A 24,477-nucleotide genomic window follows, 5' to 3' on the forward strand; every position below is an offset into this window, starting at 1 on the left:
ATGAACAAGAAAGGTAAACAACAAAAAAAAAAATTCAGAGAGGTGTCAACTCAGTTTAGGTGAGTGCATTGTGGCACTCTCAGAGCTGACTGACTCTTTCTATGTCCAGAATGTAGTGGGCAGTAGGGAGGAGAGAGGTGAGCAGTGAGGTAAGCTGGAGACAATGAATACATTTTCAGCTCCTCCCTAGTTAGGTCTTCACAAGACAAGATTTTAATCTTGTTTGACATGATTTCCCCAAGCATCAGGCACACCCATATTCAGATGTCAGCGCAAAAACATGTTTCAAAGAACAAACAAAAGACCACAAGTTGTCTATCATTTTGAATAGCGTTTCTTTCCTATACTGCTAGGTTTAACCAAGAATCAATTCTCCATTCATTCATTCATTCATTTATTTCTTAGTCCTGGAGCATCTATTTCCCTAATTCTTTAATTTAAATATTTTACTATTAACTAGAAAATCAGCAGACACAAACATTTCCATATATAAAGGCCAGAAAAAGGATTATCTGTAAAGCTATGAATCCATTCCCTATAACCTGAGTTTTTTTAAAAGTACACTAGTCCCCTTTTCAACTTCTCTCTGCTCTATTCTACATATTTTATTGTTACTGTTTTACTCCTCCTCCTCCTCCTCCTCTTCCTCTTCCTCTTGCTCTTCTTCTTCTTCTCCTTCTCCTTCTTCTACTGTTTTGAGCTACAATAGGGCTAAAGCTGATTGATTGTCTGCACTAAGTTAGGCTCTACAGGCAGCTTGGTCACATGGTGGATAGAACACTAGAAATAGAGGAGTCAGGAAAACCTGAGTTAAGATTTGATTTCAGATATTTAATAGCTGGAAAAATCACTTGACCTATGTTTGATTCTGTTTCCTCAACTATAAGTGGGGATAACAGCATCTTCTTTTTTGTTTTTCAGTCATTTCAGTAGTGTCTGACTCTTCATGACCACATTTAGGGTATTCCTGGCATAGATACTAGAGTAGCTTTCTATTTTACAGATGAGGAAACTGAGGCAAATAGGGTTAAGTGACTTGTCCAAGGTCACACAGCTAGTATGTGGCTGAGGCCAGATTCTAATTCAGGTCTCATTGACTCTAGGTCCAATACTCTATCCACTGCACCATCTCGCTGCCCTCAATAACAGCATCTACCTCCTAGTATTGTTGTGAGAATCAAATGAGTAGTGTTTGTGCCTGGTACATAGTAGTCCTTAAGGAGGGACAAACTGTCCTAAATCAGAAACAAAGTAGGTGCTTCTGTGCCTATGAATGGTCCCAGTGTTTCCGACCTGGGCCAGTTTCAAAAACAAAACATCACTGGTTTCAGAAGAAATAGAACTATATCTCAAGTCTGCTAAATATGCAAAATTGTACTGTTCACCATTAAGAAATTATCTCTATAGATTCCCTTTCAGCTTTAAAATTCTATTAATCTTTCAAGAAGTCTTCTTATACCACCATAAGTTTACTTATGAAAATACATTAATTGATTAATGATCTTATGACAATACATTAACTTTTGTATTTGTTGTTGACGTCTTTATAGTGAGATAATCATAAGATTAGGTTGAAATAGAACCTTAGACATTAGCTAACTCAATCCTCCCCTTTTAGAGTGGGAGGAATTAAGGCTCAGTCAGATTGATTGACTCATTCAAGGTCATAGAGCTGGCAAGTAGCATATCTTAGATTTAAACTCAGTCCTCCTACTCTAAAGGTAGTGGTCTTTGTATTCTTTCACACACTTTTCATTAGTATTCTCTCTTTTGATGATCTAAACTAACAGATGTTAGTTATTTCTTCCCCAAGATCCTATTCCAAAATCTCAATATTATGTGGAAGGTCCTCTGGTGTCTCAAACGTTATTCTAATAGAGTAAAAATTCTGAAAGTTTCCACCATCATGCAAAGGCACTGAATATGGTCTTGGCAGTAAATTGAATTATCTTTCCAATGTTCAGTGTCGCTATGTAGAGAGAGGTTCATCACATAGGCGGGATGCTTGATGATGAATTATTTGGTCATGGCAACACATGATATGAAAAAGAAACCCTATACAATGTCCCTTACCATGGTTGACACTCTTCTGATTATATAGAATGGCAAAAAGGGGGGACAGAAAGTCCAAAGAATCATAGACATTTTATAGCACTAATAAACTTTAATGTAGGTATTGGTAACTCAGATATTTTTGTCCAATGACCAATAAGGAAAAATACTACTGAAGGAGATATCTATTTATCCAATTTAGATCAGACTGTAAAGACCCAGGATCATGGTTACCTCTGTTATCATTGTCAATCCTAAAATACAGATTATTTTCAAAAGTTAACCAATATAATTTTTTACTTTATTCAAATATTATTCTTAAACATATGTCAGAGTATTAAGTTGTAAAAAAATTTGGTCATAAACTGAAATTGCTATTGATACTTACCCGCAATAACAAGGCGTGCAACAATAGCAATGGCGATTGCTATGATTATCACAATTACCAATGTGAGAATAGCTAGCCTGAGAGGGTTCCAAAATTGGTCTTGTCTTCTTGGATAGTTAACTCGTGGATACTTGGCTTGTGGGCACACAACTGGTCTGTGGTGACAGAAAGAAATATAAAACTTAGTGCTAAGCAGGAATCATAAACCTACCTAGATTATTTTTAAACCACATTTCATTTGAGAAAATTTCATGTTTGTACAATATCATCCAAATTTATAGATCTTGAATATGTGACTAGACTTTCATTCATATATATATCTATCTCCTTACCTTTCAGACTGATTTATTGAGACTATAATTATCTAAAAGATCTTCTGTTGACAAGCAGATTCATCTTGTTTTCTTTTCACAGGATCAAAGAAATCTTTTAGCTCATGACAAATTTGATTCTTATTTTCAGAACTATTTTCTGGTTTGATTTATATAAAAAGAAAAAATATTTTGAACTATGCAGAATTCTATCTTAGGAAGATCTTCTGTATTTTGGTGAGCCATCGAGCCTTTCTCACTCTTCATAGTAGAAGTGGGATGGTAATGATAGGAAGAATAATTTTTATTGTTAAACAATCAATATTTGCAAGTAAGAACATTTTGCCACTAAAATTCTAGCATATTTGGCATTTTTGGAAGATACAAATCCTCAAATATCATTAGAACAAATATTAAAGATAATTTAACATGTTAATTTTTTATGTGTGAAAGGAGGGTGTTTGAATTTCTGATTTCTCTGGTATGATGAAGGGAACTCCTAGTGTAGTAACTCCCTCTATTGATGCAAATTGGTACTTCATTTGTGACTTACAGTCTTAAGTAGATGCAAGGGATACTGGGAGGTTAAGTGACTGTAGTGATTAGACAAGTAGTATGTATCAGATGGCAGCATCCTGACTCCAAAACCAGGATCCTATCCACTTTCCACGCTGCCTCCCAAAATTTGAAATTAATCTTAAAACATTACATTGATAATAATTTAAAAAATAAAGTTAATATGGCATTCATTTTAATTGTTTTTCTTTTATTCCCTTATTTTTTCAACATAATAGAAGTAATTTCTTTTTGTTTATCTTTCAAATAAATTATTCTTATCTATACTCAGAATGAAGTTTTTGTACTCAAGAAGATTCAACTGATCATATAAAAGTGAGGCTATCTGATTTGTAACTGAGCAAATGATCTCACCAAAATAGAAATATATATTCCAAATCTCAATGAGATTTTTTCTTCTCTACATCTAAAGTCTCTGAACCCATTTTGCTGATCCTCCCTTATTTTCTCCATGAAGTGTACTGCTTCCTGCTTTAATATATCTTAAGTTCAATATTGCCCAAAAACTTTGTCAGGTATTGAGCTCCCTGGGGATATGGATTGGTCCATCAAAGGTATAAAATTTCATATCATTTTATATTCACTTCTGTTTACATTTCTAGTCTTTGCTAGCAGAATGTAAGTTTCTTAAGGCCAGATAATTTCTTGTTCTTGTCTATGCAGTGCCTGACAGTAATAAGCAGATGTTTTGTAAATGTTTATAAAAGTAAATTGAATTGATGTGCTGCCAGAAGACAGGGACTGCTGGGCTTTTTTCATCACTGGTAATTTGTTATTTGATCTTATCCTTAGGAATGGATCAAAAAGAAAACATCTTTGAGACAGTTTCCTCCTCCCTGTCTCTCTAATATCTCATCTTGAGTTTGAATTTGCAACTCTGAGACAAATTTTTAAAAAAGAAAAAAGAAAAGAAAAGGAGAAAGGGGGCATGCTGCATTTTAAGTTGAGGATACTAGCTCCTGACATAAAGTGAGGAAACTTTGCTATCCAAACGCAATAGATCCATGGATCACCATGAGGCACAGAATATTTCTATTGGGTTATTCAGGTAGTGATTTATCTGGATGCTCTTTCTAACTACTTCTTTCATTATTGACCCTTGGTAGGAGCAGGAGCAATTAAGACAAGAGAATGAAGAAGTGATGGGAAAAAATTCTTCCAGTTCAAAAGACAATTCTAGATTCTAATGTTTACTGAGCTATATCCCCAACCCTTTCTCTTTCTCCCCCTTCCTTTCTCCTTTCCAAACCTTCCCTCCCTTAATTACATGTAGAACACACTTACGTACACCTCTGACTCAGTTATCCCTTTTGTAGAGTCACTAGATTTCTTCAGAATGGACCTGGAGCATTTACACCTATGTTTTATAGTATCTGAAATAATGTGCACTGGGTATTGGTTTCCAGAGTTATTCATGCCTATGGCTCTATAGAATGCGGAAACATAATGAGGGTTTCCTGAGAGGTGGGGTTTGCCCCAATTGACGAAAACATTAAAGGTCATTAAAGAAAAACAGCTGAAATGTCAACATGTTTTGAGCTAGATCTATTAGTGATGTAAATGTATAGTTGCTTCTGATAAACATAGCAAACAACAGGGGCAAGCCAGTGACTTCTGAGAAATTCAATTTAGAAAACTTGTCTTGACTAAATTAGATAGGCAGAGAAAGGAAGCTAAACCAGTTTTTACTTGGCCCAATATTGGTTTATTCTGTTTATCTAAAGATAGAATAAATTATCCCAGTGTGTTTAAATGGCCTTGAAAGTTTCTTCCAAATGGATTAGGGCTAATTGTTCCATTTGCAGGTACATGCTATCTATGTAATTTATGCAGCTTAGCTTACTGAGAAATTTTATATCTTCTATAAAAGTGTGCCTGCTGCACCAGCAGAAATATTCTGCCAGTCATTTATTACATGGAGTAATTGAACACAGCCTGAATAATCAAAAAATTTCTTAAATAATTAAAGCAATGATATGGCAGTCGGTTATTTTATTATTTTATATTTTTCAAAGTATTATACTCCAAATAACCTTATGAGATCGGTCATGCAAGTACTACTAATAATTAGTTTACGAGCGAGGAAACTGAAGCTTGGCAGGTTTAAATAGTTGACAGGGAAATGTGAATCCAGTCCTCCTATCTAGGAGGCATCAGTGTTCTTGCCACTACATATTGAAGAAAGTCACCTTGGGGACAGCTAAGTGGCTCAGTGGAGTGAGAGTCAGGCATGAGAACAGGAGGTCCTTGATTCAAATCTGACCCTGGCCAAACCACCTAACCCCCATTGCCTAGCCCTAAGGAATTAAAAAATAAAATAAAATAAAGTGATTTTTAAAAAAATCAGTTTGGTTTTGTCTGAATTGGAGAGACAAGGGAAAGGAGCTGGACTTGTTCTCACTTGGCCCAAGATGTATTTATCTTGTTTAGCTAAATGAGAGTCAATGATCCTAATGGTAATGAATGACATTGAATGTTTTCCCTGTCTGTATCAACATCAGAGCAAAATGAGAAGTAAAATGACTTTAGATATCTTTTAGCTTAACCCTCTCTCCCTTTAGGAACAAAAAGTGAGACCCAGAAAAATTAAGTGATCTGTCTAAGGAGATCCAGGAACAGAATAGATTGTGAGTCTTCTGACTGAATGTAATGAATACTCTTCTCAAATATCAATTCAGTTCATTTTGGTTCAGATTACTTCAATTCAGTTAAAATTCATACTTTTATTTATCACTTACATGTAAAACACTAAATTTTTTTTAAAAGTTTCTTCTTTTAAAGAACTTACAATTTAATAGGAGTTGGTGGAATAATTAGTATACAAAAATAGTAATATACAATGTAGAAATAGGGCACAATTATTCCTCCAACCCAAGCATTATGAAAAATTTGCATGGGATGAGATCACTTTCAGCAGAGAGTATCTCAGAAGGCTTCATGTAGGAGAACACCCCTATAGTAAGCCTTAGAGGAAAAAAGGTTTAATAAGTACCATAATGGAAGGTATCCATTTCAGTCATGGGCTGTGTCTTATAAAAGTTCATGGAGACAGGAGAATACTGGGTAAGTTCAAGAAATGACTTTCAATCCAGTCTAACTGGAATGTATTAAGTGTCAAGGAGAATTGATTCATGTGACGTGTTCTCAAATACTCAAATGTATATAAGATCATCTAGGCAAACTTTCCACAATATGGATCACAATCCATTCATGCCTGTATGTTCTGTGTGACTCTTGTTCATGTCGTCCCAGTGTACCAGAGGCTTTCTTGCTTTCCCTGACATCAGAATGGAGCTCTCTGACTGGCTGCCTGTCCTTGCCATATGATCAGCCTATTTTTTATTCTAATCATACAACATCTTAGAAACACCTTTTACTTATTCTTTGGAACCTCGTTTATGTCACCACCTAATCATACTCATATGCCATTGCTCTCTGGGTGCTATTCACTTTTTAAAAAATTTATAGGGAGTACAAATTATTTAAGTAATCTGGAAAAACAGTTCTGAATAATTCTAAGAAAATCATTAAAATGTCCATACCCCTTTGACCTAGAAATCCCTTAGTTATGTATATTTCTCAAGGAGGTCAAAGAGAGTGATATATGTTCCATATTCATCAAATTAGTCATAGTATTCTTTGCTGGTAGCAAAGAACTGAAAACAAAATGAGATGACCACAAATTGTGGTACATGAATGGGAAATTACTATACTATAAGAAACAGTAAATCTGAACTTTCCGCAAAGCATGAGAAAGCCTTAATTCCACTAATTTGGACAAAGCAGGCAGACTCCAGAAAATAATATACAGAACCACTATAATAATACGAATGAAGAGAATAGCAACAAAGGAAACCAAATGCTATCTAATTAGCATGACCAATTAATTGTATCTCAAAGAAGAGTTTTGAAAATATACCTATCTTACTTCTTTGCAAGAAGGGGGAATGAATGTGGAACATTTTATATACTGTCTCATTCTATTGATTAGTTTTTCTACCCTCTTTTATTATTTTTATTATAAGGGATGATTCATTAGATAGAGAATTGGTAGGATTATGTTAGGAAATGAATGTCATATAAAAATAATTTTTTTTTAGAAAAATATTTATAGTCGTGCTTTGTGGTGCCAAAAATGAAGGGGTTTCCATCAATTGGGGAATGGTTGAACAAATTGTAGTTTCTGATGGTGATGGAATATTATTGTGCTGAAAGGAATGATGAACTGGAAGAATTCCATGTGAAGTGGAAATATCTCCAGGAATTAATGCAGAGTGAAAAGAGCAGCACCAGGAGAACATTGTAAACAGAGACTGATACACTGTGGCACAATTGAATGTAACTAACTTTTCTACTAGCAGCAATGCACTGACCCAGAACAATCCAGAGAATTTATGAGAAAGAATACTATCCATCTCCAGAAAAAGAACTGTGGGAACAGAAACACAGAAGAAAAACATATGATCAATCACATAGTTCGATAGAGATATGATTAAGGTTTTGATGTTAAAAGATAACTTTACTGCAAATATGAATAACATGGAAATGTTTTGAACGATGATACATGTTTAACCCAGTGGAATTACTTGTCAGCTCTGGAAGGGGGTAGGAAAAAGGGGTGGGGTAATCATGAATCATGTAACCATGGAAAAAGATTCTAAATTAAAAATCATTTTTAAAACTAATTTTTAATTTAAAGAAATGAAAATCTATTGAGGTCATTACAATCACTGAAGGAAAGAACTGCCATAAAAAGACTCCAGACTTTAGGGAAGCAATAGATTTCTACAAATGGAATTAGGGAAGACCTATTCCAAATTGGAAGAAGGTATGAACAAGTCATAGAAATGGGATAATATTGGCTCACAATAGGAGACAGAGGAATAGCTAAAATATATCATTCATGAATAGATATAGTCTGAAATGAAGTTTCAAAACTATATTGGCACTGAAATTTTGAGGGTCCTAAAAGCCAGGATACGAAGTTGATACTTTATTCCTTAGGTAATGAGATGTCCCTGAAGATTTTTATTAAATGAGTGACATGACCAGAGATGTGCATTAGAAAGAATATTTTTGAAGCCATGTGAATGATTGATTAGCTAGAAGAGAAGGAGAGAGTTGAGGTAGGACAGAACAGTTCAGAGATTATTACCATAGAGAAGAATGAAGATCTGAGCTGGACTGGTTGTAGAAGGGATAAGGTCAATTGCACAAAATACCTTGGAGACAAATTAGACAGGAATTGGCTGATGGTTAGATAAAGCAGGTCAAGGTCAGTGAAGAATTAAAATTGACTTTGAAGTTTCTGATTTTTGTGACTAAGAGAATGACAGTGCCAACAATGAAAGGAGATGCTATAGAGAGAAGCAGGTTTTGTGGGGAATATGATAAGTGTGTTTTTGCATATGACAGATAACAACTAGTTACTACAAATCCAGTATTGCTTTGCAAATGAAAATGGCAACATTTGAGGCCATTCTATACACTTCAAACAACTCAGTAAATATTGAAAGAATATGATGGTAAAGCATACTATGCATGTCATGAGATGCTGCCATTCCTGTGAAGTTTCTGAGATTAAGGAGTAAGATCTTTGGTATACTCTGGCTGTCTCTGAAACCACTGCTACTAGAGAAGAAGCTACAAACCAAGAACATTTCTTTCCAAGCTTTAAGTATTAGTGACAAAGAGAAATTAATTTTAATTTTCTTTTAATTTTTTCAGCTGTAATTCTTGTTATATTCTGCTCTGATGTTTATGGCTAATTGCCAAGACTCCTTTTATCTAAATGAAATTAAGCAATTTCTTGTTCTTTCTAAGTCAGCCAAGCACCACAAGCAGGAGAACCCAGTAAATCCCATTGACTGGCAGATCAGAAAGTTATGTCCTAAAATAATGTGACCTAAAACCTCTTTTGTGTCTTTTAGCTCCTTGTGTCTAAAAGAAAGACCAAACCATGTCAACAATTCCCTCCAAAAATAACCCTTCTGGGAGGATGAGCAATTAACACTGTGAGTTATGTCTTCTTTAAGAGGCAGGTCCTTTGATGAGAAGGCTACAATCATGGCTAAATAGATAGGTGTGAAAGCCCACCCCCTCCCACTAATTAATTTTAATAAGCTCTCTGGTTTGTGATTTCAAAAGTAGCTGATACCCAGACACTGGACTATCACTTGCTGCTCAGTGATTAGTAGTGTCTCATTCAGAATTCTTAAGAAGCTAAGTTGAAATAATTGTCAAATGATGGTACTAGATACATTTTATTTCTCCTATTGTCTTTTCGCTTAACTATGCTGAAAATTATTTTTAGTGTTTATGAAGAAAACTAAAATTTTCAAAATGCTTTATACATATTTCCTCATTTGATCTTCACAACAACATTTTGAGGCAAGTACTCTGTTTTACAGATGAAGAAACTGAGGCAAACAGCAGCTGATTTCAAATCATGATCCAGGGACTTGCTACCTGTGTAATACAAGTGATCAAGTCACTTGACCTCTTTCAGCCTCAGTTTTCTCATCTGAAAAAGGGGGGCAATAATAGCACCAACCAACACAATAAGATAATGAAAAAATATATGCAAATTTCTTTGTAAACTATCACATATATAACCACTTTTGTTTACTCATGAGGAACTTAGTAATGCACAAGAGAAAACTGAAGTTACCCACTAGCACAGTGTTATGAAGTGGTAGGCAACCACACTAAAGGGTAGTTTGTAAATTAGTGACAATTGACACCAAATTATAAAATGACTAGAACCAGTGGTAATTAATGTCTTCCTTGAATTCCAGCATTTAGTATAAAAATATAATTAGATTACTACTTTTGTGATCTTGGACAAGTTACTTAATCTTCTAGGGCTTCGATTTGTTTCTCTATAAAATTAAAGGTTTGTAGTAAATGATATCACATATCAATTTCAGTTCTAAATTCTATGATCCTAGATAGGTTCAAGTTGCATCCAGAAAATGCATTTCTTCTCTTCTGTTTTATATATTTAATATGACCCAAGTCTAGGAAGGAGAATAACTAATTTTCTGAAACACCAAAACTGAGTCTTTATCCCCTCCCCCATACAGAAATGCCAAATCTTTTATTCTCTAACTACAAACCAAGCAAAGGACCACAATTCATTGGAGAAAATAGAAGGAATCTGACATGACCTATCACTTCTCCCTTCTGTAGATCTCAACAGAAGTTGACATTATCCACCATCCTCTCTCCCCTTTACATCAATCTCTGATGAAGAAGTAACCTTCTATTAAAAAAAGATTAATCCCTCTTGATCCCAGCCTGTTTTGCCTTTTCCAATAAATTGTGTTCACAATGATCCTTCCAATAGTTGGTCTCTATCTTTCTCTGCCTTCTCTATTACCTACGTGACCAAACTTTTTCCATCCTGAAAGAAAAGAAAAAAAACCCTCATTGGATCCTATCATCAATCAATCAATTTATCAATCCATTCATCCATCCATCCAACTATCCATCCATTTATCTATCTATCTATCTATCTATCTATCTATATCTGTGTTTCTGTCTGTCTATCTGTCTGCCTGTCTGTCTACCTATCTAGCTAGCTATCAGCTAATATATGTATCATATGTATGTATGTATATATCTATATATCTATATATGTGAATATGTATTATATATGTTTATATATACAAATTCTCTTTTTCACAAATACTTTTAAAAGGCAACTATGTCATTACCCCGACTTTCTTTCCTTTCACTTAATTCTCAACCCTCTCTATTCTGGTTTCCAACCTCATCATTGTGCCTGATCTCTACCTGTTCCCCAGACTAAAACTACTCTCTCAAAATTTATCAATGATCTCTTAATTACTGATTTCTAAGGTTTTTTCCCCCCTTTTATCCTTATTCATGATCTCTCTGTAGCATTTGACTTCCTAACCATCTTCAACATATAGATAACTCTTCTCTTGGCTTTTGTGATGTTAATATCTTTTCCTACCTATCTGAAAGCTTCTTCACAATTTTCTTTTCTGGTTCTTCATTCATATCCTACCCCCAACTGTTGCTTTACCTCATGGCTGTGCCTTGTGCTTACCGAGGGTGACATCTTCCATGCATTTAATTATTAGCTCTAGACAGATGACTCCAAGATCTATATACCCCACTCTAATGACTCCAGACCTTCAGTCTCTTGTCTCTAAATAGACATTTGGACTATTGAATATTTCTATTTGAATTTCCCATCAGCATCTCAAACTCAGTCTTACCAAGACAGAATGTATCTTTCCTCTAAACCTAAGGCTTTCCTGCATTTCTCTGTAACTCTTGAAAGTAACATCATCCTTATAATGACTTAAGTTTTCAACCCTGACTACTTACTTTCCCTCAGCCTTCGTATCTAGTCAATTGTTAAGTCTTGTTGAGTCCACTAAAGTAACATTACTCAAATCTATCTCCTCTTGTTACCACCGTTGTTCAGGTCCTCAGCACCTTACTTGGATTATTGCAATAGATTTCTAATCAGTCTCCTTAGTTCAATTCAATCCACCCTCCCCATAGTGGCCAAATTTTTTTTTTTTCTGAAGTATCATTCTATTTAAGCAGTTGAATAGTTTCCTACTGCCTTTAACACCAAATACAACTCCCTTTGTTGGGTTTTTTTGAAGCCCTTTCTGACTTGGCCCCAACATATTTCTTTAAGCCTTGTTATATATCCCATTATTTTCCACGTATTTGGTCTATTAGATACAGAATATTCCATGTCTCATGCTCATGCTTATGTACTGATTACCCTACTGCATCTCATCCTAATGCATAGAATGTACTCTTTCCTCATCTTTATCTCTTAGAATTCTGGTTTCCTTCAAGACCCACTTCAAATGCCACCATCTATTTGAAACTGTTCCTGATCCATGCATGCCTTAGCCTCTAGTGTCCTCTTCCTCCCCGACTCTGTCCTTGACACATTACCTTCTGTGTTTTTGTATATATGGCACAGTGGAGAGATATATAGTCTTGAAGGCAGAAGACCTAAGTTCAAGTCTTGCCTATGATATAAATCTATCCCATGTGGCCAGAGCATTTTCACTTAAATTGTCTGTCTTCTGGCCATCTTTCAAAGATGGTGTCACATGTTGGTGGAAAAATTTTCTTCACTGAAAAGTTCCCTACATTGATGTCCACTCCCTATCTAGATTTATGGACATATCATCTCCTCACCTCTCTCCCGCAAAATCTCTCCCCTGACCAATTAAAAATATTTTCCCTTTTCTTGAGTGAAAGTATTAAGTAATTTTTGTCTTTGTATCTACATTACTTAGCACAGTGATTAGCACCGAGTACATACTTAATACTTACTAAATGATTTCTTGATTATATAGCACTGCTTCTTTGCTGGGGTATAGAAATAAGATAAAGCTTAATATATGTGTTATATCATAGTTCCTGGGAACAGAAGTATTTGGTTAGTTGGCCTTTGATTCTGTAATTCTTTGGTTCTCTGGCCAGTATATTACTGCTGATGTTCCATTGTAACTTTTGGGTTCAGTACTAAAAGCTCCCAAAATATATTTTACAACTGATGGATCCATTTTGGAGAGTAATTTGGAATTATGTAAGTCAAAAGAGTTATAAAACTGTGAATACCTTTTGACCCAGCAATACCACTATTAGGTTTATTTTCTAAAGTGATCAGGGAAAGAATCTATATGATCTAAAATATTTATGGTAGCTCTGCTTATAGTGGCAAAGAACTGAAAATTCAAAGGATGCTCATGATCAAATGAGGAATGACTAAACAAGTCGAAGCATATGATTGTGATGGAATATTACTATGCAATAAGAGATGACAATCAGGTTACTCTTAGAAAAACATGGAAAGACCTACATGAAATTATGAAAAGTGAAATGAACAAAATCAAGAGAACATTATATATAGCAACAGAAATACTGCTTGAAGAACCATGTGTATTTTTACCTCCAGACAAAGTACTGATAATAGAAATAAGAAAGACATAATTTTATATAAACATATATCTTTCTGTCAAATGATGCCATCTCTAATAGGAGGAAGGGAATAAAGGAAAGTGTTAACTGGGTATTTCATTGTAATAAGTAAACAATTTTTTAAAAAAATAGAAAGTCATATCCAAGAGAAGAGCTGCTTCTCATTGGTATGTACATTTTAAGGGAAATGGTTTGGTTTTAGAAATTTATACCAGGTATTTCTTGCTTAATACTGTTAATTGGTTCTGTGAAAATTGAATGTTGGTAAGATGATACTACTAAGAGCTGTCACTTGCACAAGAATAATATTGGAATGAACGATCACTCAAAGGATATTACAACAGTGTGTCACCATTTTAGTGGAGTTTGGTGATAGTATAACAATGATTTTATTGCAAAATAACTGCATTCAGAATTTGCCTGTGCCTTTTGGCCAAAGCAGAAATAGCCTTGCTTGTAAGGTATAGGCTATAGGCTTACCATTCTTTATATTAGTGCAAACTATTAACTACTTACTATATGTCTTAGTGTTGTTTTAGATTCTAGGGATACAAAGATGAAAAATGGCATAATTTCCACCATTGAGTCAACAACATAGTTGGGAGCAGGGTGGCAGAGTAAAACCATGTCTGTAATGTATAATACAGATCAGAGGATGATAAGTACATGAGTTTACACAGGTGTGTAAAAATAGCAGGAAAGGATCCCCTCTAACAAAGAAAGGCTTCTTGAAGAAGTTACTCCCTAAGCTGAGTCTTGAAGAAAAAGAAGGGTTTCAACAGGGAGAAATGGACAAACAATATACTTCAAGGATGAGTCTTTCCACTAACCATCCTTATAACTTTCCAAGTAAAGGCCCACAATTCCAATGCATTGTCTTCTTCATTAAAATATAACCTCCATAGGGCAAGATCTGTCTTTGTTTTTTTAATTGTATCTCTGTTGATGACCTCAGTGTTTGGCATATAGCACTTAAATACCTTTAAATACTCTATAATATTTTATTTTTAATTACATATAAAAACAATTTTAACATTTTTTCCTAAAATTTTTCATTCCAAATCCTCTTCCTTACTCCCTTCTCTTGCCCTTCCCTAAGATGGCAAGCAAATTGATATAGATTATACCTGTGTGGACATGCAAAATATATTTCCATATTAGTCACATTGTAAAATAAAACACACTTAGCACCCCCCAAGAAAACATGAAAAAATGAAGTAAAAAAATAATATCCTTTGATCTACATCCAGGTCCATTAGTTCTTTCTCTGGAGGTAGATAGCATTTTTCATCATAAGTAATTTAAAATTGCCTTGGAACTGCTCAAAATAGCTAAGTTATTTACAGTTGAGCATGGTACAATATTGTTACTGTGTACAATGATAAATATCTTTTTCATTCATTTTTCTTGACTTATGCTGTATGATATAGTCATTTATTTAATACTACCTTGTGCTGTTCTCCAACTTTTTTTCATTGGAGAATAGAGGAATAATGATAGTTCTATAGCATAATCACTAATTTAGAATGTGTTATGAAGCAGAGTGTTTTCTTCTCTGAACGTTTATTCTAAATCTTTTGAAATTTAGATATCAATGATGTAACTCTAGCTTGGACTCTCTCCAGGGAAATTAATGTTCATTTTACACCATGGAACAGATAGGAAGGAAACCTTGGCCAAGGTGGGTGGTGATGGGGAGGGACTGATACGATCGCTCTCGCATTCAAGAGCAGTAGTGTCATCTGCTACATGGCATAAACTCTTGCATGGTGTTTGGATATGAGTTTGATATAAGGTTCAAAAATAGGGGCTATGAAATGAGAAATGATTTTTATTTCATCTAATTTTGGTTAAGGGACATAACCTAAAAGTGTTGTGATAATTACCACCTTTAAAAATACAGGGAATAACTAGAGAAAATTTCTTTCTCTTGGAGAACAGGAGAATCTCAAAAATGAATGAGTCATCTGAATCAGCCTTTTATCAGCTAGAACTGACTGGTGTGGCAGGTAATAGAGGAGAGCAGAGTAGGAGACTGTGGGTAGAAATTGCACAGCACCTAACCTGTTATTGAAATCTCTACTAGCTATTTAAGAGGAGAAGGGTTACAAATATCATTTTGTTTGTGTGAAGACAATGAGAAAACACTTTGGCTCTGCTGAAGTGCTTAGGTGAATGGAATTTAATGAAACTTCTCAAAATTTTTTCCTTTGGCCAATATATTCCTAGATGTAGCAATGGCCTTTTCCATCATTCTTGTTTTGAATATCACTGATCTTCTCCATGGTATTGCTATAGATATTTCCTTGAATGCAATGAGAAGCAGCCATCTCTTTTGTGGAACCATTAGATACATAGTCTACTCGGTGCATATTCTCTTGAATTCCCATGAGTGGCATCTTCTGAGTCCTGAATGTCATGAACTTCAAAATATTATTCAGGATATCACAAATTTCTGTATACCACAAATGAGGAGTTTTGACTAAGTCGGGATTAGAACTTCATTGGGGTATCCCCATTCTGATTTGTATACTATTGGCTGTAAGTAAAATATAAGGCAGCACAATAGGATGGGAACTTCCAAATCTGCCATTTCTTATCTACCCTATGATTTTGGGTCATTCAGTTAACTTGTCTGGAATTCAGTTTCATCTTATATGATAGGGATGGTAAAGCTTCATTTCCTTTCCTTAAAAGAGCTATAAGATGAAATGAAATAATGCATGGGGCTAAACAAATGCAAACTATTTTTATTAGGTTCATTATACTTTGATCAACTATTCTTAGGTTAGGAATAGAAACAGGTTGAATCACTGCATAAAAATAACACAGATACATAGCCCCATCGTGGCTACATCATTCTTTGCCACTAGGTTTAGAAATTCATTTTTCAGTCCTAGATTACCATGTATTTCTTTATCTGATATGATATATTACCCTTGCCACTTAGCAACAAAAGGTTTAACTCACTACCAGGAAGTTGTTAAACACAGAGAAAAGAGAATTCAAATCTTTTTAAGGAGTGCTAATAATAAGCATTGGCAAGTTCATAGAGTCTAGTAGCAGATGGATTTAAGTGGTTCTGGTACGCTTTGATACTGTTTTTTTAAAATTCTGTAATAATATAACCATAATATACATTAGTAAATTTACTCTGGGGACTTGAATATACAATAGACAAATAAAATTAAGACAACACCAGCAATTAAAGAAGTTCCTCTTCTTCCTACCCCATCAGTGTTAACATACCCCCAAATTCTGTCCTTAGCCTTTCTCTCTTCTCACTTTCTCTATTCTCTCCTTTGATGAGCTCATTTACTTTCAAGGATTCAATGATTACATTTTTGTAGAAGACTTTAAAATCTATACTATAACACATACATCTCTCCTGAACTAAACAGTGGCACTTTTTGGCATCCCCTGAATATCTCAAATGTAATGTCACCCTGGTTCCTCAGGCTTGACATATCCAAAAGAGAAGTCATTATCTTCCCCCAAATCTGCTTCCACTTCTGATGTCCTCCTGATATGAGTATCTTTATATTTAGGCTTAAATCCTTTAAATAATATTTTACTCTTTCTTTCTTTTTTCCATTCTCTAATATGTAGTCAAATGCTGAAAGGATTTTTAAATCACCAAAATATCTCTACCCACTTCTTTCCATTTCAATTTTACCACTCTAGGTTAATCTTATCATTCTTTCTTAATTTGGTACTACAATAACTTTCTACTAAGCTTTCTCCATTCTCACAATTCACTGGTACCAGAGTCATCTCCTCACATCTCCATGTAGCAAGATCATTTCCTCAAAGTCCTCCAGTGACTTCCAATAAATACTATCTTATACTCAAGACCTCCTCTAATTCAAATCCAGCTTACCTTTCCAGATTAATTTCTTCTATAACCCTTCATTTGTGTTAATGTTCAGACAAACTGGGCTGCGTGATTTTTCCTGTGCTTTTGCTTACCCCCTTGCTCCCTATGTGTCTTCTGCTCTCCTGGACCTTTTTTGTCCAATTTTTATCTATCTTCCAAGATTTCTTTCAAATTATACTTCCTTAGGTACCTCACCATACCACAATTTCCACACAATAAACTCTCAACAAATAGCTATAGAGTAGATGAAGCAAATGAGCTGATTAAAGATGTGAGGAGGGATTCCTGTGCAAGTTCTAAGAGCCACATCTCTTCTGTCATAGTTTCTCATGCCTAGCTGAAATTTATAGAATTATCAGCACATGACATCCTCTTGTCCCCCAAGCAACTAATCAATAAACATTTATGGTTGTTGTTCAGTCATTTTCAGTCATATCTAGCTCTTTGACTCCACTTGTGGTTTTCTTAGGAGAGATACATGAGTAGTTTGCTATTTTCTTCTCAAGCCCATTTTATAAATGAGGAAACTGAAGCAGAAAAGGCTAAGTAACTTGCCCAGGATCACACAACTAGCAGGATTTCACCTCTGATCTTCCTGACTCCAAACCTGAGGCTCTATATCTACTGAGCCACCTAGCATACAAGGAGATAAATAAGAAAAAGAAAGAATAGCCAAGCCATTGATTAATCAATCAATGCATTTCCTATCACACAGAGAGAACTTTTAATGAAAACAATATAAGTTCTTGATTTTGTTTTTAATATCATAAATTCAATTCAATAAAAATTTATTAAGGGTTTACTTAGTGATAAGTGTTGAGGATAAAATAATGAAACAGTTCCTGGCCTCAAAGATTATATATTCTATTGGAGGGGTATAGTATATACCTACATATGCAAATGCAAAATTCATACAAAATAAATATCAAGTAATTGAGAGTGGGTTTGCTAAAACTGGAATAGTCAAAAAAAGACCTCTTATAGGAGATTCATTTGGAAAGAGCCTTAAAGGGAGCTAAGGGATTGAAAAGGTAGAGGTGAAAAGGGAAAGCTTTCCAGGCACAGAGGAAAAGCTTGTGTAAAGACTTGGAGAAAGGAGGTAGAATTTGGAATGTCAAGTACTGGGGAAATGAATAGTAGGATCAGCAAGTGAGAGAGGAAATAGTTTGTAATTAGCCTGGAAAAATAGGTCATATCTAGAATGTGAAGATTTTAAAACATGGAACAATGAACATTGCATTCTATCCTCATCAATAAGACAAATGTTTCTCCCAAAGTCAGAACACTGAACTTATTACAAGAGTCTGAGATTTCAGAAGTTAAAAATATACAAGGTTAGGAAATAGACTCAGAAATGAAAAATGATAGATAATAATAACTAGGGACCTGTGATAAGGTTTACAGAGAGGTTGCTATGGGATCATCCTAAAACTAGGAAGACCTAATTGTGAATCATGGTGAATCCTTGAAATAATGGCAGAAAATTCATTTCGCATATTTTTATCCTTACTCTTCATATTCAGAGGATTCAGAATTATAAAAGACCTTCAAGAATATCAAGTTAAACACCCCCTTTTAGGACACTGATTCCCAGAAAGCATAAATGACTGCCCCATTATTACATAGGAAATAAGCAGCAAAGTTTAGACTCATATTCCAGTATTCTCTATACTAACCTAGGATGCATCTGGAAACAATTCACAGTCAACCCACTGAGGATAAAAGTAAATCCATTGGATACTTTTTGTCATAATGGTCCAGATTTATTTAAATCTATCCATTTCCAATGCCTGAGAAATGCAAGAATCAAATCTAGCTGCAGTGTGCTCTTCCGTTTAACACATTAACACGTCTGCTAATTAGGTATCCCAGGAGCAATAGCTCTAATGAGGAAAAATTTCATCTACTCTGAAGACCTTCTGAGCAGATTCTGAAATAATTTGGCCTTCTGCCTAGTTGTCTGAAGCCCATTTGAAATTCTATTTAGGGACATTCTTAGGTATAGGAGCAAATAAGTTATCATTTATGAGAATGCCTCTGTTTACTAATAGGTACTAATGGAATACATTCATTCTAATTATTACTTGTGCAGTACTTTGAGGATATACAATGAATCCCTGTGGGTATTCTCTTTTCCAATACAGAAAGCTATTTGCTTACATTTAGATAGGAGATTGTTTAATGAATTGTTGGAGGGGGGGAAATTCATCACCCTATGGCCAGTCTTTTGGTGATGAACCTTTATTATCCTGAACTAATAGAAAGTCTTTTTCCAAAACTACATATGAAACTTTTCCAATTTAGTTAAGACCTCTCATATCTTATGTTGTACTGGCTAAACATTCTAGATCCCATATGTATAGTAATGATGTAGGTCTTTAGCGCAGAAATCTGATTAACAACCTGCTTTAAGAATATATTTGGGTAATCAAAAAGGGTATTGACCCATACCCCAATTAAATGCAGACGATTTTATCTTCTCAATTGAATCAAACAATTAAAGGTGCATATTAAAGGAAGACAGTTCTTAGTCAATTATGGATTCAAGTGTTCTGATGTTATTTTTTGATTAGTGAAAGTCTTGCTTTGTGGGGTTATGTAATAGGGCAAGCCAATTCAGAAGCAGGGTGTCCCACAGTGACATAGTCAAGATTCAGAAGCTTCCAGGCTCAAGAGAACCTCGAGGAGGCAGACTTGTTCAGGGTAGCAAAAGGAGGCATATTTCTCATATATTTAGGAAATGTAGTCAAATAAGAGCCAATCCCCAATTGGTAAATGGTCAAAGGATAGGAACAGGTAATTTTCCAAAAAACAACAAAAAAAATCAAAGCCATAGATGGTCATATGAAAAAATATTGTAAATCATTAATGATTAGAAAAATACAAATCAAAATGACTGTCAGGTACCACCTCAGACCTCTCAGATTAGCTAACATGACAGAAAAGGGAAAAAGATAAATGCTATAAAGTTGGGCATACCCTTTGATCTAGTAATACTTCCAAGAGAACTGCATGCTAAAGAGATCAAAGAAAAGGAAGAAGGACCTATTGGTATAAAAAAATATTTATAGTGGTTCTTTTTGTGGTGGAAAAAAATTAGAAATTGAAGTAATATCTATCAATTAGAGAAGTGACTGAATAAATAGGGGTATATAAGTATGATGAAATACTATTGTGCTATAATAAATGCAATAGGAGATAAATTTTAAAAGCTGGAAAGATTTATATGAATTGATGTAGGCTAAATTGAGCAGAACAAGATCATTGTACACAGTGTCAGCATCAATTATGAAAAGTGTGGAAGCTGCTCTGATCAATATAATGACAATTTCAAAAAATTCAGGATGAACAATAATACCCACCTGCAGAGAGTGAGCTGATGAACTTAAAGTTTGCATTAAATGCAAAATGAAGTCTATTTTTTCACTTTTCCCCTTTTCTTTATTTTTCTATAACATGGCTAATATGGAAGTATATTTTGCAAGATTCCATATGCATAAATCATATCATATTGCTTGCTTTCTCACTGGGTGGGAGAGAAGCTGGATAGAGGGAGAGAATTTAGAATTCTAAAAATGTTTAAAAGAATGTTAAAAATAAATAAATGAGGTTAAGCATAATTAACCCTGGGAGGTGGGGGGTGAGTTGCCCAAATGACAGCATTGTAAACTTCAATAAAATGGAAAATTTGAAGACCCTCTCAATCTCACCCACAAACTCTATTAAAGTCTCCCAGCATATCACATTGGGGTCATGAGCCAATAATACTAAAAATTCCAGCCTTTTAAGATTATGTCTATGAGGGACGTAGTCAGCTGTCTTATAGAGCCCTGATTTACCAATATAAGTGGGAGTTGGAAAAATAGTTCCAGAGAAAGCACTATACATATATAATATAATCTTAGACTTCCAGGCTAAAGGAAAAAGAAAAATGAAGAGAATAGAATAGCTTTAATTGATAATCATAAAGATAATAGTACTTATATAGCAACTTAATGTTTTAGAGTGCTAGAAATTCTATCTTATTTTATCCTCATAAATATGCTGTGAGGTAGGTATACTGTTATCCATATTTTAGAGATGAAGAAATTAAGGCTGAGACAGGTTAAGTGAATTGCCCAGTTGTGAGGTCAGTACTGTACAAGGTGTACTATTTATGCAAAAGTAATGCAGAAATGATTAGCTAATATTCTCTTATCTATGGTAAATAGGAAACTATAAAATTTCTATCCAATGTTGACATTTTAATTTTATCTATAAATTACTCTAAATAAATAGGTTAACTTAAAATACAGTTAGAATAGGCACTGAATCTGTGATTTTGTTGTACGAGGAACTCACTCTATTAATATAGATTGACATCTTTGAAATTTAAAGTTTTAGAGTCACCTAAAGCATTTAAATGTTAAGTTCACGGGTATTACTGCCCCCCTTTAATGTCTGTTTTCCTTTTTACTTAACAGTGCTTATTTTATTACAGTAGATAGAGGAAAGAACTCAGAGTTGGGAAGACCTGGGTTCAAATCCTGCTGCAAATATCCATACCAACTGTTTGACTCTGGGCAAATCACTTAACCTTTATCAGACTCAGTTCTCTTACCTGTAAAGTAGGAATAATAATAACTACATCCTTTACTTCACAGGATAGTTGGGAAGATTAAAGATTAGTAGAGAAAGTGTTTTGTAAACCTTAAAGCACTATGGAAATGCTAGTCATCATTTGTCAGTTATCACTCATTTCCGTTCCTCAATTTTAGCAGTATTTTTTATCCTTCCTTTTGTCTAGCAAGACTGATAAAGGAAACCTTTAAAAGATAAATTCAAAGTAGGTAGAAACCAAAACAGTAATACCCACGTTTAACCATTAGTTTTGGTTTTGAATGCCAACTTTTTGGCATTTATATGACAAATAAATGCCATATTTCAATCCATCTAAATTCATACAACATATATAAGCAATATGAAACTAAGACTAACAACCAGAGCAATCCCAAGTATAGGTGGCCATGAAAACTTATTTAAAATGAAAACTGGGGAGCTAGCTACTAAAGGGGCTTTATATTTTATATAGTATACTTCTATGATATAAAGCAGGAACTATTTTTTTCTCTACCCCTAAATGTCAGCTAGGTGGTTCCATGAATAGAACATTGATTGACCCTGGAATGAAGAAAACTCATTTTCATGAATTCAAATCTATCCTCAAACAAAATTAGCTGTGTGTCCCTGGACAAGTCATTGGATCCTGTTTGCCTTAGTTCCTCATTGGAGAAGGAAATGGTAAACCACTCCATTATCTTTGTCAGGAACAGCCAAATGGGGTCAGGAAGAATTAGGCATGCCTGAAAAATGACTGACCAACCAAAAAGACTACAGGGTTAGCTATGTACTTCAATGAATAGAATGCTGAGCCTGGAATCAGGAAGTCTCATATTTCTAAGTTCAAATCTGGTCATAGACACTTAGTAGGTGTGTGAACCTGATTAAGTCATTTAACCCTGTTTGCCTCAATTCCTCATCTGAAAAATACCCCGGAGAAGGAAATGGCAAACCATTCCATTAACTTTCCTTAAAAACAGAACAAAGAAACAAAAAAAATTTTAATGGGGTCATGAAGAGTTGAAAATGACCAAACAACAACAGATGTAAGAATTTTTCTTTCATTCTACTTCCTTTACACATCCTCCTCCCCTGTCTTTTACTCACACACACACACACACACACACACACACACACACACACACACACCACACACACACACACCGAGGTCTTTGACCATTTAATTTCAGGAACTTTGATTGTCTCTCTGAAAATATATTCTCATCAGTAAATCTTAACCTCAGATGAGACTTTTTGCCTCAGAAAAAATAACCAGCTGAACTAAAATTCCATAATAATAGACTGTCATTTCTTTGGAAGTATCAGTCTTGTTTTTTTATTAGCTTATAAACTTTATTTTAAACAGTGACATCCTGATGATGTCCCCAGGGCCAGAGAGGGTTGTCACAGGAGACATTTCTTGGTAATTAGAAGATTTTATATTTTAATGAGTTAATTCACTTAAATAGACTCCAGGTCAGACTTGCTTCTTACCATTAATGTTATGGTCAGCCAACAAGCATTTATTAAGCACTTGCTATGTTTTGGGCACTGTGTAAAGTAATGGAGGGCCAGAAAAAAAAGAAGAGAAAAAAAAGAAAAATCCATGCCCTAAAGGTGCTTATATTTTAATTCAGGAAGCAACATATAAATATGTAGAAACATAGGTGATACATGCAGAGTAGGAGAAGGTAATCTGAAATGGGAAGTCATTAATAGCTGGAAGTGGGCAGGTGCAGGGAAGAGGAACCAGAGAAGGTTTCCTGCAGAAGGGAGTATTTGAAATGAGCCTTTAAGGGACTTAGTTTCCTTGAAAGGAAGGGGCAAAGTATTCTAGGCATGAGGAAAAGCCAGTGAAGTGTTATCAAGGACATACAAGAAGGCCATTGTAGCTAGGTCATTGCATGAGTAGGTGGAAGTCAAATGTAAGAAGTATGGAAAGGGAAGAAAGAGACAGATTATAAAGTGTTTTAAATGCTGAACTGAAGAGTTAATGCTTGATCCTACAGGTAACAGCAAGTCCCTGAAGACCCTGGATCAGGGAGGTGACCTCCATCTATTCTGAGAGCAAGATAATAGTTTTCTTGTCCAAAGAGGGTATCATTGACCCCAGTTATATTTTCCAAAGCATAAAGATTGATATAACACCCAGAGTTTATATTTTAGTTTAGAATTACTTTTACATTACGTTCTTTTAACTACTGACAAACTAGTTGTGTGGTTGATTTCTGACAAAAATGGTTGTCTATCTACACTGTCTATATTATCATCTGCAAAATGAGAAAGTTGGACAAAGTAAGTTCTTTCAAATTCAAAACTATGGTTCTCTGGTCTCAAGTTCAATGTACTTATTTTCAAAGCAGTTCTGTTGGACAATATGTTTTAATGGTCTGATTTAAATTTATCAAAATGGGCCATTCATATTTTATGTTAAAATGGGGCTCCCTTTTGATTGATTTCATAGAAAAAAAAAGCATTTTGCAAAAGAATATCTAAGTCCATAAGTCAATCTTTATATCAGTGAGTCAGACAACAGGCATTTATTTGGTATTGATGTTCTAGGTAGCTTGTAAAAACACAAGAAATACAAAAAAAATGAGAAAGGCAAAAAAAAATGTCCCCATGTTCAACGTACATTCTAGTGGGAGAAACTCTGTCCCTAGATGATATATACCAATTAAATGAAG

General features: G+C 34.6%; 1 protein-coding gene across 1 annotated transcript in view; it reads right to left on the bottom strand.

Moving 5' to 3' along the window:
* TMPRSS11F (transmembrane serine protease 11F) overlaps positions 1–24,477 on the bottom strand; it is an 83,162-nt gene that overhangs the window by 36,935 nt on the left and 21,750 nt on the right. The window contains exon 2 of the mRNA XM_007496374.2: positions 2,441–2,595. Coding sequence (XP_007496436.1) covers positions 2,441–2,595 — 155 coding nt within the window. The remainder of the gene's footprint in view (positions 1–2,440; positions 2,596–24,477) is intronic.

Source organism: Monodelphis domestica, chromosome 6 (assembly GCF_027887165.1).
Source record: "Monodelphis domestica isolate mMonDom1 chromosome 6, mMonDom1.pri, whole genome shotgun sequence".
NCBI lineage: Eukaryota > Metazoa > Chordata > Mammalia > Didelphimorphia > Didelphidae > Monodelphis > Monodelphis domestica.